The 18,786-nt window shown below is 35.5% G+C and overlaps 1 protein-coding gene across 2 annotated transcripts in view; it reads right to left on the bottom strand.

The window, feature by feature from the left end:
• The window catches only part of Smchd1 (structural maintenance of chromosomes flexible hinge domain containing 1), a 152,133-nt gene that overhangs the window by 115,622 nt on the left and 17,725 nt on the right, over positions 1 to 18,786 (bottom strand). For both annotated transcript variants that reach the window (XR_005729148.2, XM_005337120.4), the window contains exons 2-5: positions 17,436 to 17,511; positions 16,592 to 16,753; positions 12,054 to 12,136; positions 11,299 to 11,429 (exon numbers count right to left, since the gene is read on the bottom strand). Coding sequence is in view for 1 of the 2 variants with exons in the window: in XM_005337120.4 (XP_005337177.1) it covers positions 11,299 to 11,429; positions 12,054 to 12,136; positions 16,592 to 16,753; positions 17,436 to 17,511 (452 nt within the window). In the remaining variant the exon portion in view is untranslated. The remainder of the gene's footprint in view (positions 1 to 11,298; positions 11,430 to 12,053; positions 12,137 to 16,591; positions 16,754 to 17,435; positions 17,512 to 18,786) is intronic.

Below are 18,786 nucleotides of genomic sequence, written 5' to 3'. Positions count from 1 at the left end.
GGAAGAAATACACCATAAATATCTGGTGTTCATATAAACTTACCTGGGACTGAAATAGACACTTGTATACAAATGTTCTTAGAAGTGTTAGACAAAAAGCTAGAAATAACCCTGTGTCCATTAACTAAAGAATGGACAAAAATATGTGGTATGGCTACAGAATGGAATTATTCAGCCATAAACAGGAATAAAATTCTGATTCATGCTACAACACATATGAACCTTGAAAAAATGATTATGCTAAGTGAAATAAGTCACACAAGAAGATACTGTATGATTCCACATAAATGAGGTACCTAGAACAGGGAAATTCATTTAGACAGAGAATAGAATAGTAGCCACCAGGGGAAGAGAATACAAAGAATGGCAAGTTATTGAGTATGATATTTTCAAATTGGTCATGATGGCTGGTGCATTGCTATAATCCCAGCAGCTCAGGAGTGTGAGGCAGGTGGATCTCAAGTCCAAAGCCAGCTTGTACAACTCAGCAAAACCCCGTAACAAAATAAAAATGAAAAAACGGGCTGGGGATGTGGGTTAAGTGCTTCTGGATTCAATCCCTGCTAAAAACACACCACACACACACACATACACACACGTTTAAAGCCAGCTTGAGCAACCTTAGAAAGACCCTGTCTCAAAATAAAATGATGGGGATATAGGTCAATGGAAGAGTACTTGCCCAGCATGTTTGAGATCCTGGGGGCTCATCCCCAGAACATTGTTTTTTAAATTTGGGGGTGGAGTATGAAAAACTTCTAAGAATGTATAATAGCAATGGTTCCAAAGCACTACAAATGTCATTAATGCCACTAAATTATTTACTTTAAAATGGCTATAATGTAATTTTCTACTTGTTGAATTCCCTGAATTCTTTGTAAGAGATGGTAAAATGATCAGAGGAATTCTTTTTTAGTATAAAAGCTGTTCCTTCTCTTCTTCAGTACTTGCCTCCTGCTGGCACTGGATTATCACAGAGACAAAATTGGTTAACTTGTTATTTCAACTCTCCTAGCAAGCTACTCTTACCCAGTATTTATTTGATACCCTTTGAGAGGGGGGAGAGATGAACTCACTCAAGCTGCCAATATTTATCTACTAACTGTAGCAGTGCTATAAATTGTACTGCAGCAGTAATACAGAGATACTCTGGGGGTGTATGGTATACAATCTAATTTTCTTCATATTTGAATTAAATTATCATTTCTTGTTGTCAGTCTCCTTTATTTCACCTCAAAGTTAAGCCTTTTGAAAAAACAAGAATGATAAGAGCCTTGAAAGGAGAAATTATACATAATCGGAAGGATGAAAAAAGGACTTCTCCTTATAATATCCTACTGTAGGTGGTCAGCACTTTTGTTTCTCAGAGGGAAATCTGAACCACCCATCAGGTTGGCTCATAAGAACTGTTATAAGCAGTTCATCAAGAACTGAACTTCATATAACCCTGTTTGAGAATACAAAAAAGGAAGAAAGTCACAGGAACTGCCCATTCAGTCTTGGGAAGATCTGGATAATTCTGCACAAGCATAAACAACTTGAAATTTATGTATAGACACATCTCTATTAATCCCCTTCAGCTGACTGGATAGTCCTTCTTCAAAGCAAGAATGTAATGTTCAGGTTTCACCAGATTTTTATAAACTCAATTCATTTTTGGAATCAGCTTACAGATTCCAGGTCCCTTTAGCATATATAACATTTATTCTTTTGCCTTTTTAAAAAATAATTTTGTTTCTTATTTGAAGTCCTTGTATTAGGCAATGATTCAGTTCAGTATTATTTGAACTATTTGCCATAACAGAATGAGAAATATTTGTGTGTTAAATAAAACTGGAGTAGAAAAGTCTTGAGTTAAGTAGTTGTGCATCACTTCAGCCTAGATTTGCCTTGATAAGAGGCACTCAGTTAAAATGTTATTGGCCTTGTATAAGTACTCCAATTTCTATTTAGCTTTAGAAATCTTTCACAAAGACAGATTGCCAAAATTAACAAATGTGCTGTTTTAGCTACATATGTTCTGGGTAAACATGCATATATGAAGATTCTTGTTAACAGTGATACTTAGTCCTTATTATAACTCAAATGATGCCATTAATTTTTTAAAAGGAGGGAGGCCTTAAAAATGAACTTGGAGTCTATGATTTAGAATTTTCAAGCATGAACGTGAAACATAAAAAATTAAACTCACGAAAGTTCAGTTTTTTCAATATGTGTACCAATTTTTTACTATTATGAGACACATATAAATTTAATGATCAGAAAATATAGATTTTTCTCAATTTATATTCCCAGGCTGGGGACATAACTCAGTGGTTAGAGTGCTTGCCTAGTACATATGACACCCTGAGTCTAATCTCCAACATTGGAAAAATAAAAAAAACAAAAGTACCAATAAAAGTTGAATAAACTTAACAAAAAGCAAAACAGACTACATATATAGTTTTGAGAGATGATGTTTTTTGGTTTTAATAGAAATGGACCCAAATGTTATAGTTTGGCCATATCCAGAAATATGCAGAACTTTACAATTCATATATTTATCTCAAGACAAATGAACTATAAAGTTCTGACATTAACCCTAAATCTCAAATGAATGTTCTCTCTCTTACAGCCAAAGAGTATATTTCATCTCAATCAATCTTTGGAGCTACCATAGAGATAGGATCTATGTTACATAATTAAAATTTCACAAACAAAACTTGATTTATATTAAAGTCCTACCATCCTTTTCTAAAACTTCTTTAAAATGTTTGCTTTGAATTTGGCAGTTAAGCAATGGGAAAGTTTATAACTGCTTTGTAGGTAATACTATGTAAACTAACATTTATTATTTATTAAACACCTTTAATTCACATACCTATTTTGACACTAAACCTACAAGTACTACATGAATATATCACAGCTTTAGTTCCCCATTATAGTTTTAGGGTCACTGTGTTTAGATTTAACTGTAAGAAAGCACATTTCTTAAGTGTCACTGGGTTGACTTAGTTTTTAGAGTTTTGATTTTAGATTCTGATTAGATACATTATGATTTTAAGAAGCCACTCAAATATTTGTTAGTACACCCTCCCCCCCAAAAAAGGGGTTATAATGGCCAGGCTCACTGGGACACACCTATAATCCCAGTGATATGGGAGGCTAAAACAGATGATTAAAGTTCAAGGCCAGTCTCAGCAACTTAGTGAGACCCACAGCAACTTAATCAGATCCTGCCTCAAAATTTTTTAAAAAAGGAGTGGAGATGTTACTCAGTGGTAAAGCATCCCTGGGATTAATCCCCAGTACCAGAAAAAGAAAAAAGTTATAAGGACAAACTTTATTCTATATTTATTTTACCAAAATTAACAATAACAACAACTAGAAGACTTTTAAAAAAGGGACAGTGTGTTGTCCGAGCATAAACAGATGTGTCTACCCCTAGCCAGAAAAGTCAGAACGTTGAAAAACAGCATTATGTTAAAGGAAAAGATAACTGGGTATTCAAAGCTAAAATACCAATATACTTTGGTTTTTATGATAAATTTCAAAAATAAGATGTATGAAAACAAAAGCACAAAGGACAAGATAATATAAATGGGAAGTATATACTCTACTCCTATGATGTACTTATGTTAAGTTGCATAATAATACTTCTCGATATAGATTGTTAAACTGAAGAGACATATTATGAATAATCCTAAAGTTGCCAGTGAAAAAAACAAAATGTAGTTGTGGCTACTACGCCAAAGAAAGAGAAAGTAGAATCATGCCCATGCAAGGTACTATTTGAAATGAGTCTGGGGGTAGAGGGGTCAAAAACAGCAACATAAAGCAGACAAGAATGTAAAAAAAACAATAAAGATGTTATGATTAAGTTCAAACATTAAATACACGTGGCCTAAACATCTCAATTAAAAAGCAGAAATTGTCAAATATTAAGATACAATGATCTTTTGCTGAAATGAAACCCTCTTTAAATATAAAGAAAACAGGTTAAGAGACTGGAAAAAGATTTTCCATTTTAACACTACTGAAAAGAAAGCTGAAGTGAATATATTAACATCAAAGTAAACAGAAAAATATTACCAATAAATGAAGGGGAAAATATATATATATATATAAATAAAATAGGGGCTCACTTTTCTTGAGGTTTTTAATATTTATTTTTTTTTAGTTTGTAGTTGCACACAATACCTCTATTTTATTCATTTTAATGTGCTAGCCGAGTGCTCTACCGCTGAGCCACAACCCTAGCCCGTCTTCTTGAGTTTTTAAAATTATGTTAGATGGCTGAAATCAAGTGAGTTAAGGGACCTAAATAAGTTATGGTAGATCCCTACAATTCACTTTAAAAGTAAAATGTCCATACTAGTAGACAGTCATAGTTATATAGCATACAGTAATCCCTAGAGCAACCCAAAAAACAAGATAAACTCTAAAAAGAAAAAAGAACACTAAAAGATGTTTAAGTGATCCACAAAATTCAGAAGAGAGAAATAAGAAAAAAAAGAAATGGGGCGGGAGTTGCAGGTCAGTGGTAGACTCTTGCTTGCATGTGTGAGGCACTGGTTCGATTCTCAGCACCACATAAAAATAAATAAATAAAATACAGACGTTACACATGCCTGCTCTGGGAGTAGGGGCGCCGGACCACAGCAAGAAAAAAGATCCAGTGCCTGGTGGAGCACGGGTGCTCTGCGCCAGCTGCCGGCCACACACCCAACTCTCTCCTCCGCAGACCCACGTCTGGAGGCAGCCAGTGCAATCTCCTGTCTTCTCCTCTCTGCGGTCTACCGCCTTTCCTCCTCCGCAGCCCGGAGTCCCCTCTTTCTGCTATCTGACATTTTCCATTGCTTCCCGCTGCCCACTCCTCTGCGGGTTTCCCTCCCAGGCAGACGTGGCAGCCCCGGCTGTCCTAGCAGGGCCTCCAAGGGCAGGTCAATGGGTTTGCTAACACTGGCTGAGGGTTGCTCCTGCTCCAGCATTTTTCCATAAGTGAAATCAGCCGGGTAGGAACAACATGGCAGCAGGCAGAAAGGCAGCGCTTTCAATACCCCCTCAGGGATGGGGTCATAAAGACACATAGATAATGCTTAGATTCTACTAAAGGAGAATCTCCTAGCAAAATTCCACTGAAGAGAGACCAGCTGGGAGCTACTAGGATTTTTTGAAGTGACAGTTTGCCCCAGACAAGCAAATCCCTGCCACGAGACACAGAGGTCCAGATCCGCCAGCCACTGTTCACGTGCCACCGCATGGCTGCCAGCCCGTCTGCCAGCAGCAAACGTGACTGGGTGCCGCTAGCCTCCGAGAGGCAGCTTGGCAGGAAAAGGTCTTTAGCCAAGCCTTTATGAAACAGCAAGCCGGGAGCTGAGGCCAACGGGCGACAAACCAGTCCCACCCCTCCCTTCGGACACTCCGGCAAGGAGCCTGGGGCCCGCCATGAGAGAGGTGACGACATCGGAGTTCAGCTGACGGAATTCCTTTCCAGCAGAATCCACATTAGCAGGTGTGTGACTCCCACCCCATGCAGATACAAGCAGCCAGGAAACTTCAGGGATCTGTGTCTGTAGGGAAGCAAAGGGGATCCCGGACCCCCAATCCCCCATATCACCAGCGGCGACTCCCAAGGTCTTAGCTGCCAGTTTACCACAGCACTGGGGCTTAAATGGGACACGCGGTGGGGCTGCAAGTGTAACTAGATCTCTGGGGAACTGCTTCCAGTGAACAGGACCTGGCTGGCCAGCTGACAGGAGGAAGGGGGCAGGGGCCGGAGAAGTGAAACGGCTCTGGACTGACAAGTCTGAGAGAATCCCAGGAGACACCTTACAGGGATTGCTATTGGCAGGTAGAGGGCAGAAGCTCCGCCTACTGGAAGAGAAGAAAATGGATCTCTAACACTTCAATTTTTTCTCTGCTTCTCTCTCTGTTCCTCTCTCCCTTTTTCCTTCCTTCTTTCTCTCCTGTTTCAAGTCTTATTGTTCTTTTCATTCTCCTCTAATCTATCTATCTCTCTCCTTTCTTTTTACGAGCACCTTCATTCCCCTACCCCCCAAATTTCATCCCAAGCATTACGTCTTCCATTACAAGTAATTGTCTAAATGCAAATAAGTGAATGTCACAAAGCTGTCTATAGGACACCTAAATACCTAGCCACTACCAACACCCTGATCCAATCGCCTGTTAGTATCCCCCCTCAGTAGAGCAATCTTCTAAAGTAGCCAAGACATACTAACCCTCATACCATCATAGCACCTAACCTAAACATATAGTCCTAAGAACAAACAACAAATCACTATATGCATACAGAACCCGGAAGCCTTTTATGAATTGAATGAATCAGCTTTAAAGTACAATAAAACCCAACATTTCTAGGCATAGTCTCCCACCACAAAGGAGAGACTACAGAGATATACAAAGCCAAAACAAACGTATAGGAGAAAGCATTTACACAGCAGTCAAACATAGCTGGAAAGTAACGTGAACAACATGAAAAAATAAGGGAAAAAAGGATTACAAACAATGCAGGACAAATTAAATCTACAGGAGGACCTAGAAGCATCAGAAACAGGGACAGGGAAAGAAATCAAGGCATACCTAACTCAGATGGAAAGGAATATTAGAGAAGACATGAGACAGCAAATCCTAGCAATGAAAGTATATTTTGAAAATGAATTAAACAAACAAATTCAAACGGCAAAGAATGAGCTTTACCAGGAGATAGAGATTTTAAAAAAACAAACAAACAAAAAAAACAACCAAACAGTGATCCTAGAAATGCAGGAAACCAAAAACCAGATTAAAAACTCTAACGAGAATATTACAAATAGACTAGATCAAGTAGAAGTCAGAACATCAGATAATGAAGACAAAGTTTATCAACTTGAAAAGAATATAGTCAACACAGAAAGGATGCTTAAATCTCACGAGCAATCTAAACAAGAGATATGGGATCTCATAAAAAAACAAATTTGAGAGTCATTGGGATAGAAGAAGGCACAGAGGATCAAACCAAAAGAATGGACAACTTATTAAATGAAATAATCTTAGAAAACTTCCCAGAGATGAAAGATGGAATGGACTGCCAACTCCTGGAAGCCTACAGGACCCCAAATATCCAAAACCGTAATAGACCAACTCCAAGACATATAATTATGAAGATAGCCAACATACAGAACAAGGAGAGAATATTAAAAGCTACGAGAGAAAGGAGGCAGATTACATTCAGGGGTAAACCAATTAGGTTAATGACTGATTTTTCATCACAGACTATGAAAGCAAGAAGATCCTGGAACAACTTATTTCAAACGCTGAAAAATAATGGATTCCAACCAAGAATACTGTATACAGCAAAATTAAGCTTCAGATTTGACAATGAAATTAAAATACTTCACGATAAACAAAAGCTAAAAGAATTTGCAGCCAAAAAATCAGCACTACAAAGCATTTTGAGCAAAATACTACAAAAAGAGGAATTGAAAAATAGCGCCCAAAACTAACAGTGGGAGATATCTCAGTAAAGGGGGAGAAAAATAACCAAAGAGGAAAAACTAGCCAAACTAAAATAAATAAATAAATAAACATGACTGGAAGTACGAACCATATTTCAATTGTAACCTTAAATGTTAATGGCTTAAATTCACCAATCAAGAGACATAGGCTAGAAACCTGGATTAAAAAAACAAACCCAACAATATGCTGCCTTCAGGAGACTAATATAATAGGAAAAGACACACACAGGCTGAAGGTGAAAGGTTGGGAAAAATCATACCACTCACATGGCCCTCGGAAGCAAGCAGGAGTAGCCATACTCATATCGAATAAAATCAACTTCAAACCTAAGTTAATCAAAAGGGATAAAGAAGGACACTATATACTGTTAAAAGGAACCATCCACCATCAAGATAACAATTATCAATTTGAATGCACCAAACAATGGTGCTGCAACGTTCATAAAACAAACTCTCCTCAAGTTCAAGAGTCAAATAGACTACAACACAATAATTATGGGGGACTTCAACACACCGCTGTCACCATTGGACAGATCCTCTAGACAAAAGCTGAACAAAGAAACCATAAAACTCAATAACGCAATCAATAACGTAGACTTAACCGACATATATAGAATATATCAACCATCATCAAGTGGATACACGTTCTTCTCAGCAGCACATGGATCCTACTCAAAGATAAACCATATATGGTGCCATAAGGCGACTCTCAGTAAATATAAAGGGGTGGAGATAATACCATGCACCTTATCTGACCATAATGGAATGAAGCTGGAAATCAATGATAAAAGAAGGAAGGAAAAATCCTGCATCACCTGGAAATGAACAATATGTTAGTGAATGATCAATGGCTTACAGAAGACATAAAGGAGGAAATAAAAAAAATTCTTAGAGATAAACAACACTACAGACACAACATACTGGAATCTATGGGACACAATGAAAACAGTTTTAAGAGGGAAATTTATTTCCTGGAGTTCATTCCTCAAAAAAAGAAAAAACCAACAAATAAATGAACTCACACTACATCTTAAAATCCTAGAAAAGGAAGAGCAAAACAACAGGAAATGTAGTAGAAGACAAGATATAATTAAAATCAGAGCAGAAATCAACGAAATTGAAACAAAAAAAAACATTGAAAAAATTGATAAAACTAAAAGTTGGTTCTTTGAAAAAATAAATAAGATCGACAGACCCTTAGCCATGCTAAGGAAGAGAAGAAGAGAGAAAACTCAAATTACTACCATACAGGATGAAAAAGGCAATATCACAACAGAAACTACAGAAATAAAGAAGATAATTAGAAAGTATTTTGAAACACTATATTCCAATACAATCTGCCCAGATTGAGTCAGGAAGACACACACAATTTAAACAGACCAATAACTTAAATTATAACTTAAATTATCGCTATTTGCGGATGATATCATAATATATCTAACAGACCCAAAAGGGTCTACAAAGAAACTGCTAGAGGTAATAAATAAATTCAGCAAAGTGGCAGGATATAAAATCAACACGCATAAATCAAAGGCATTCCTTTGATAGAGGTATAGCGATACGAGATTTCAAACTATATTACAGAGCAATAGTAACAAAAACAACATGGTACTGGTACCAAAACAGGTAGGTGGACCAATGGTACAGAATAGAGGACACAGAGACCAATCCACAAAATTACAACTTTCTTATATTTGATGAAGGAGCTAAAAGCATGCAATGGAGGAAGGATAGCATCTTCAACAAATGGTGCTGGGAGAACTGGAAATCCATATGCAACAAAATGAAGCTGAATCCCTTTCTCTCGCAATGCACAAAAGTTAACTCAAAATGGGTCAAAGAGCTTGATATCAAATCAGAGATTCTGCGCCTGATAGGAAAAAAAGTTGGCTCCGATCTACATATTGTGGGGTCAGGTTCCAAATTCCTTAACAGGACACCCATAGCACAAGAGTTAATAACAAGAATAAACAAATGGGACTTACTTAAACTAAAAAGTTTTTTCTCAGCAAGAGAAACAATAAGAGAAGTAAATAGGGAGCCAACATCATGGGAACAAATCTTTACTCCTCACACTTCAGATAGAGCCCTAATTTCCAGAATATACAAAGAACTCAAAAAATTAAACAACAAGATAACAACCCAATCAACAAATGGGCCAAGGACCTGAAAAGACACTTCTCAGAGGAGGACATACAATCAATCAATAAGTACATGAAAAAATGCTCACCATCTCTAGCAGTCAGAGAAATGCAAATCAAAACCACCCTAAGATACCATCTCACTCCAGTAAGATGCAGCCACTATGAAGTCAAACAAGAACAAGTGCTGGCGAGGATGTGGAGAAAAGGGTACACTTGTACACTGCTTGTGGGACTGCAAATTGGTGGGGCCAATTTGGAAAGCAGTATGGAGATTCCTGGGAAAGCTGGGAATGGAACCACCATTTGATCCTGCTATTGCCCTTCTCGGACTATTCCCTGAGGACCTTAAAAGAGCGTACTACAGGGATACAGCCACATCAATGATCATAGCAGCACAATTCACAATAGCTAGACTGTGGAACCAACCTAGATGCCCTTCAATAGATGAATGGATAAAAAAAATGTGGCATTTATACACAATGGAGTATTACGCAGCACTAAAAAATGACAAAATCATGGAATTTGCAGGGAAATGGATGGCATTAGAGCAGATTATGCTCAGTGAAGCTAGCCAATCCTTAAAAAATAAAAGCCGAATGTCTTCTTTGATTTAAGGAGAGCAACTAAGAACTGAGCAGGGAGGAAGAGCATGAGGAAAAGATTAACATAAAACAGAGGCGAGTGGTGGGAGGGAAAGGGAGAGAGAAGGGAAATTGCATGGAAATGGAAGGAAACTCTCAACGTTATATGAAATCACATATAAGAGGTTGTGAGGGGAAAGGGGGGGGAGAAACAAGGGAGAGAACTGAACAACAACAGATTAGGTAGAGAGGGAAGATGGGAGGGGAGGGGAGGAGGGATAGTAGGGGATAGGAAAGGCAGCAGAATACAAAAGTCACTAATATGGCATTATGTAAAAATGTGAATGTGTAACTGATGTGATTCTACAATTTGTATTTGGGGTAAAAATGGGAGTTCATAACTCACTTGAATCAAATGTATGAAAGATATGTCATGAGCTTTGTAATGTTTTGAACAACCAATAAAAAATAAATAAAAATAAAATACAGGTATTGTGTCCATTTACAGCTAAAAAATTTTTTTTCTTAAAAAAAAAAAGAACAAAGGTATTATAACATAATAAACCTAAGTTCTAAGATGAAAAATCCCATTAAATGTACTGGTACAAATTCACTAAGTAAAATTGGCAAAGTGTATACACTACCACACCCAGTTTTGTGAATACTTTTTAAAAACAGAAACCTGAAATTAGAGCAATAATGAGTTCCACAGAACCAAATGCAATTTTAGGAATTTTACAAGTGATATAAAGTAATTCCTAAAGCCTATTTTGAAACCTTTCTACTCCTCTGAAGACTTTTATCACATTTAAGTTAGTAATGAAAGGTGTAAAGCTTTAAAGTATGCAACAGAACTCCTACATACCACAAGAAACACAAAAGGAACTGTTAAATGAAAAGGTAAAATGTTAATATTGTTCTATTTCTGATTATAGATCACAAAAATTCTATTTAAAAAAAGTACATATATTGATAACATCAAAACCTTTTCATCATGTGTATACAAAAGCATATGAGTTCTTACTATTAAAACATATAGCTACCTGGGGAAAAAAAAAAAAAGTAAGATTTTCTAACCTTTCAAAGTCACCTTGCCGTGTAAATTTTGACAACCTATACACAGCCCAGTTGTTAAGCTGTTTAGAAGTCATTCCTCTTCCATTATCTATTACTGCAACAGCAGGTTTTCCTTGTGTCTCATCAAAAAGCTATGAAACAAAATAAGTTCAAGAAGACAGGAAAAATCAAATCAATATTTAAAACATGAAAGGTGATTCAATCAACATGTTCACTCATACATTGCTCATCAAAGTGTAAAGTAATATAATTTTCTGAAAGGCACTTTGGCTATATCTATTAAAATCCTTCGAATTCTTCATGACTTTTAACCCAGAAACAGTATTTCTCAGATTTTATCTTCAGAAAATAATCAGAGACATGTACAAAGATGTATAAGAATGTGCATCATTTCGGCATTACTTCTAACAGCAAAAATATAGGAAAAAAATCTATTAAGCAATAGAAGCCTTATTATGCTATTTTCATTACAGTCAATAAATCATTCTGGAGTAATGGGATATTATATATCACAATACTCATATATACAATGTACTATTAAGGGAGAGTAGAAGATTACAAAAACAAAATGTTACATGCAAGTACACACGTAAGCACAGAATAAACGATCCAAGAAGAAATTTTAAGTGGATAAAGAGACATCAGATAATTACTTCTACTATAGTTTAATTTCTGTTTTCTAATTTTCTCTAATCAACTTACACTACACTTTTATCAAAAGAAATACTAAATTTCTTTAAGTATTATTTTCTTACCAATTTGATCTGTATTCTTCTAATACCAACATTACGAGAAGTAGCAGACAATGAATTGTCGATTAATTCCGCAAGAGCAAATGCTGAAAAAAGAAAAAACTATTGCTTAATCTTTCCCTAAAATTCTTTGCATAAAAGTTTAAAGCAGAAGAAACTCTGAAGTACCTTAAAATCATCACTTATTTTCCAAAGAGCTAGAATTAAAGTATTTTCCTGATCCTAATGATAAAATGCATAATAAAAGGCATCATCGCCAATCACTACCATCATAAAAAAGCAGTCATCAACCAGTACTTGTACGGCACTATACGGCACAAGTCAGCCAGCCACAAATCCTGGTTCAAGGAGTTTATAATAAAAAGACAGACATATAGACTTAAGAGACAAACAGAAGACCATACCATAAAAGCAAATAGAAATCTGATGTATGTCATTATATCATGCACAAGTCAAAAATAGGAACAGAGACATAGAAGCAAATATAAAGCAATTGTATACAAGTATCTCTTAAGAACTATTTAGGATATAGAATTCTAAAGACTATCAGAACTTGTCAAATGGCAGAACACATCTTAAAAACTGACAGAACACTACTATTGATTCTCTATAACAACACTAACTTGACATTGAGTTTATCATTGGCTCAGCATTAATTTTTTTATATTTTTTCAGGGCCACTACTCAAATTATTTCCTACTTTATTCTTTTAATTAGAAAGAAAAGGAACATACCAAATTTATGTCTTAATTCCACAGAAGTGTAACCCAAACAGAACTGTAATCAACCAATACAGTCACTCTCCAGCAAGCACTTCCACTCACTCTAAACACTTAAAAGACAGCAATGTTCATAAACTACAAAAAGTTACCATGATTCAGATAATATATATAAGAATCTGGCTAAGGGTAATAACTCTAGAAAATGAAGATAGAACATTATAGTAAATGGGAAAAAAGAAGAAATTCAGCTAGGCATGGTGGTGCATACCTGTAATCCCAGCCCAATGAAAAGGGTTGGGGACATACCTCAGAGAAAGAGTGCCCTTGGGAAGGTGGGGAGAAGAGAAAGAGGAGAAATTCATAGTACTTAGTATGTGATTAAAAAAGGAGAGGATGTCAAGCTCTGTGGTGCATGCTTATAATCCCAGCAACTCAGGAGGCTAGGTCAGGAGGATCATAAATTTGAGGTCAGCTTCAGCAACTTAGCAAGACCTTGTCTCAAAATAAGGGTTGGAGATGTGGCTCAGTGGTAGAATGCTTCCCTGGCAGGCCTGAGGCCCTTTAGGTTCAATCTCTAACACCACAAAAATAAATAAATAAATAAATAAATAAATAAATAAATAAATAAATAAATAAATAAATAAATAAATAAATAAATAAATAAAAAACAAAGCACTGGGGGTGGTAGCTCAGTGGTAAAGCACCCTTAGGTTAAATTCCCAATATCCCTTCCCAAAAAAAGAAAAGAGAGATAGATAGGGAAGTAAATCTAAGACAACTTTGAATTTCTGCCCCGCTCTCCCCCAAAAAAGAACAGAAAGGAAAGGTCATATTTCCCATAAGGGAATATTTAAAGAGGAGGAAAGAAAAAAATCAATTTTAGATATAATGCTATGCAACTACATAAAGTTTAATGAATAGTGGTATTAAATAGGGAGCAGATACTGGGCTTAAACTGAGAGGAAAAGCTTTTTGCTTCATTGGCATAGATATAATAGCTAAACATTGGATCACTTTTCTAAGAAAATATCAGTATGACTTGAAAATCAACTACTACACAGTCAAGAAGAACCAGAAGCAAGAAAACAGGGAGGAAACAATCCAGGGAAATATTATAAAGTCACAGAAATCAAAGAAAGAGTTTAAACACTACTTATTCACATAATGATGGTAGAAAAAAAAAAAGTCTTATTCAGAATTTTATCCTCAGGGAAATAACTAAAGATTGACTTAATATTCAAATAAACACATACCATGTGCCACACATTATTCTAAGAACTATACAAAACCAATTCTTGTTCTTAAGAACTCAACATTCTACTGGAGAAAGACAGAAAGTAAAATGTAATCACAATAAAGTAAATTCTACAGCTTGGAAGAAGGTGGTATGTGCTATGGTTAAAAGACCCATAGTAGAGTGAAGGGACTAAATAATATAGTGATCAAATAAGTTCTGAAAAGGTAACAGATAAACAATACTTGAATGAGGCGAAGTAAAAAATCCTAGGTTTATCTAGGACAAGAGCATTCCAGACAGAGGGCACCATTTGAAAAGATGGATGACACTGGAGTGGAATGAATAAACAAGGGGGAAAAGTAGTAGAAAGCAAAGCTACTACACCCTAGGAGTTTATAAAGACTCTGGCTTTTACTCTTAGCGAAATGAGGAATCATGAGTTGTTTTCAGCAGAATGACACAACCTGACTTCTCAAATCTTCCATGGACTGGGATAAAAGAGAAAGTGACCAACTAAGAGATCACTGTGCAAGTAGGGTGATTTGATGGTACCTCAGACCAGGTAGCATTAATAGAAGTGGTGAAAAATGATTTTTCGTCTGAGCAACTGGAAAGAATGAACGATGACTGATTATTTGTCAAACAGAATTCAGGGATCACACTTCAGACATCTTAGTGGTGGTGCCAAGCAGGCAGCTATATGGATCAAAATAGAATTCAGGAAAGAACTCTAATACTATTTTCAATATTTAACTAAAAATGGCCATTTCTTCCCACCTCAATTTGAAAGTCACTTCTATAAGATGGTATTTAAAGGTATGGTTTTGAATTACCAAATAAAGAAGAAAGAAGATAAAAGGCCAAGTATCAAACCCTGAGACAATTCAACCTTAACAATGTGGAGAAAGGGTTGGGGTTGTAGCTCAGGAGTACAGTGTTCACCTAGCATGTGTGAGGCCCTGGGTTTGAACCTCAGCACCATATAAAGAGAAATAAATAAAGTCATTGTGTACATCTACAACTGGGGAAAAAAAAAAAATGTGGGGAAACAACCAACCTAGATGCCCAACAGATGAATGGATAAAGACAATGTGGTAGGGCTGGGGTTATGGCTCAGCGGTAGAGTGCTCGCCTCGCACATGCAAGGTCCTGGGTTTGATCCTCAGCACCACATAAAAACAAATAAATAAAAGTTATTGTGTACAACTACAAAAAAATAAATATTTTTTTTAAAAGACAATGTGGTATATATACACAATGGAATATTACTCAGCCATAAGGCCAAAAGTTCTAATATGTGGATGTTAACATACAATAGGGGTGGGAGGTGTCACTGAATAAGACAAAGGGGAATGAATGAAGGGAAGGGAGGGGGAACAGAATACTAAATACAGTGAAGGAATATATGAATAAGACCAGCATAACTCCACATCATGTTCAACCATAAGAATGGAATCCATGAGCTGGGGATGTGGCTCAAGTGGTAGTGCGCTCGCTTGGCGTGCGTGCGGCCCGGGTTCAATCCTCAGCACCACATACAAACAAAGATGTTGTGTCCGCCGAAAACTAAAAATTAAATATTAAAATAAAAAAAAATTCTCTCTCTCTCTAAAAATATTAATAATAAATAAATAACTAAATAAGAAGTGGGACAGCATCAAATTTAAAAGCTTCTGCACAGCAAAGGAAATGATTAAGAGTGTGAAAAGAGGCGCTCGCCTCTCATGTGTGAGACCTGGGTTCGATCCTCAGCACCACATAAAAATAAAGATTAAAAAAAAAAAAAAAAAAAAAGAATGGAATCCTAATTAGAATAAGTCATATTCCATGTATGTATGGTACATAAAAACGCATTCTCCTGTCATGTATATCTAAAAAGAACATCAACAACAAAAAAAGAATGTGGGGAGAGAAAATAAAGGACAGGCAGAGTAAGAAATAACTAAGAGAACATGGTCTAAGGTCTTAGGGTAGAGGACATACTTAGCATGTGAGACTGGGTTCAATCCCAGCACCAAGTAATACAGTGTGGTCTCTTGAAAGCCAAGTGAAGAAAGTGTATCAGGGTTGACAAAGTGATTTAAAAATGACAAATAACTGAAAATTGATGCTAGATTTTCAAAATTTAACTAAAAATGACCAAATTTAACCCTAAAATTAGGCAGGGACAGACACCTAGCCACAGTAAGAAGGAAAGAAGAGAAGAAAAGTGCTGTTGATAGTGAAAACAGTCAACTCATTCAAGGAGATTTAATTGCAAGAGGTTTGTAGGAGGCCAGGAAGAATAAATCAGGAGAGAAAAACATACAGTAGATGAAAAGATACGAGGAATAAGATTCCTCATGTATTGAAAAAGAATATGAGTTCCACTAGTAGAGTAGCTTTAAAGGTGATTATTTTTACTTTGAAGATGACTTAGGTTAAAAATAAAAGTATGCTATGAAGAAAAGGGAGTTGAAGCAAGCTCAAAATGAGTGGTCAGACTCTTCTAAAATGAGAGGATTTATAAAACTTGAAGAAATGGGACCACGGAATAAAGGAGAGTAACAGTTTATCAAAATTACCAAGAATGAGATACTTACGCAAAGGATTTTGTCCTTCACTTGCATAATATTCATACATGCCACTTTTAACCAGTGTGTCATAATGAGGTAGGAAGTCAATTCGTTCTTTTGTAGCTGTTAGTAGTAACTGATTGACTGACTGTAACAGGTACAGAGTGACTCCATCTTTAACAGTTTCATCTGTAACCAAGAGTTAAAATCTTAAGTGCTAGGTTAGCATCGTAAAATTCAAATGAACTTACAATTTCGAGTATGTTGATTTTATTTATGTAATATATTAACAATGGTACAGAAAAACTCTCAAATAATGAACCGATCTAAAAATTCAGCTATTTTGTTAAGGATACACCAATTGAACAGGTAAAAATATTTCAACTCATCTGAAAACTCAATTCATAATAAGTTAAACTATCACAGAAAATCAAAATGAGGCTCTGCATTAGAGTGGTATTAACATGAATGGGGAAGAATGGTTATATTTAAAAGGAATCAGGCATGAAAAACTGGCAGGTCCTAAAAACTTAACAGAAAATGGAATAGGTAAAAACAGAAAAATGGAAGTATTCAAAATAAGTTCAAGTTGAAGCTAAAAGTCAGCTTGAGGTCCAAACTGTGCTAAGGATTGAGAAAGGTCTTATCTTCTGTAGCCCTGTTAGCAACTACTATTCTATAATCAGGCATGAAAAATGACTTCTGAGTAAACTATGCACAAATAGCCATTTTTTCTCTTCCATCACATAAAAATAATCAAACTATCAATAGTTTTGAATACATATTTGTGTAATAGTTATTGCCCTATCATTACACATTAAATTTAAAAGCAAGTGCTTAATTTAAAACATCAAGTGCTTAATTTACTCACCAAAATTATCACAGGTAATTTCTTTCCTACTTGTTGTTGTAATAACAAATTTTTCTTCAGGTGAAATGCCAAGTGTCTAGTTAAAATAAGAGAAAATGAATTATTTCAGAAAAGAAATTAATGCATTATTCAAATTTGCAAAAATGTGGATACTGATAGTATATTATAATCCTGCAACAATTACTAGAAAATATGACTCAGTATTTTGATATTTTCCTTTGTAAAATTAATATAACATAAACCCATGTAAATTATAAATTACTTCTTTGTTTTAAACAAGGTTCTTTTTCTTCAACTATATGGCACCTAGTAACACTAGTGATTAGGTGGAATGTTTTGAAAGGAACACAACATTAGTATGGCCCACCCTGACAAAAACATGTTATTTCATATCATTATAAAAGTAATCATTTTATTTAAAGCAAAGCATTAACATAACACTTATTTCGTAAAAATATTTAACTATATAAAAACAAAACAGAAAGAAAATAGAAGAGAATATGACAGAACACTAAGGTAAGAATAGTGGCACTAAGCAAGATTCGTGAAACTTTACATCTATTGTATTCTATCCCCTTTCAAAAAAAAATAATCTTAAAAACTTAAAGCAAATTATAAATTAGAGGGGCTGGGGTTGAGGCTCAGTGGTAGAGCACTCGCCTAGCATTTGCAAAGCCTTGGGTTCGATCCTCAGCACCACATAAAAATAAGTAAAATAAAGGTATTGTGTCCAACTACAACTAAAAAATAAATTTTTAAAAAAAATTATAAATTAGAGTGGGAAATTGCAATAAGAAATAAAAAGCCTTAATAAATCAAAAAGGTATAAATTAAAGAATGAAAAAGAGTACATCAAGACATGACTAATCAAAAAGAAAAATATAGCCAGGCATGGTGTACCTGTAATTCCAGGGGCTTGAGAGACTGAGGCAGAAGGATTGCAAGTTCAAAGCCAGCCTCAGAAACTTAATAAAGTCCTAAACAACTTAGACCATGTCTCAAAATTAAAAATTTTAAAATGGGCTGGGGATATGGTTCAGTGGTTAAGCATTGCTCAGTTAAATCCCTGGTACCAAAAAGAAATATGCATGACCAATGAAAACATGAACTGTGAAATATCATAACAAATAAAAATTAGAAATTTATGTTTACATTCTCATTTAAACTAAAAGACATGTTTTTTCTAAAATGAAATTAATACAATGATGATGTATAGTTAGAAGAAAAGGCTTCTGCTTCAGCGATAAAATAGTTAATCTAGACTTCCCACTTGAAGTCACCTAAAAATAATCTACATTCATGATACTCAAATTACAATAGTGATATAAAACAAGCCTTTTTGGTCATTACT

The sequence above is a fragment of the Ictidomys tridecemlineatus genome, chromosome 13, assembly GCF_052094955.1.
Source record: "Ictidomys tridecemlineatus isolate mIctTri1 chromosome 13, mIctTri1.hap1, whole genome shotgun sequence".
Classification (NCBI taxonomy): Eukaryota; Metazoa; Chordata; class Mammalia; order Rodentia; family Sciuridae; genus Ictidomys; species Ictidomys tridecemlineatus.
Note: the sequence above shows the minus strand (reverse complement) of the source record. Positions and strands in the feature narration are given on the sequence as shown.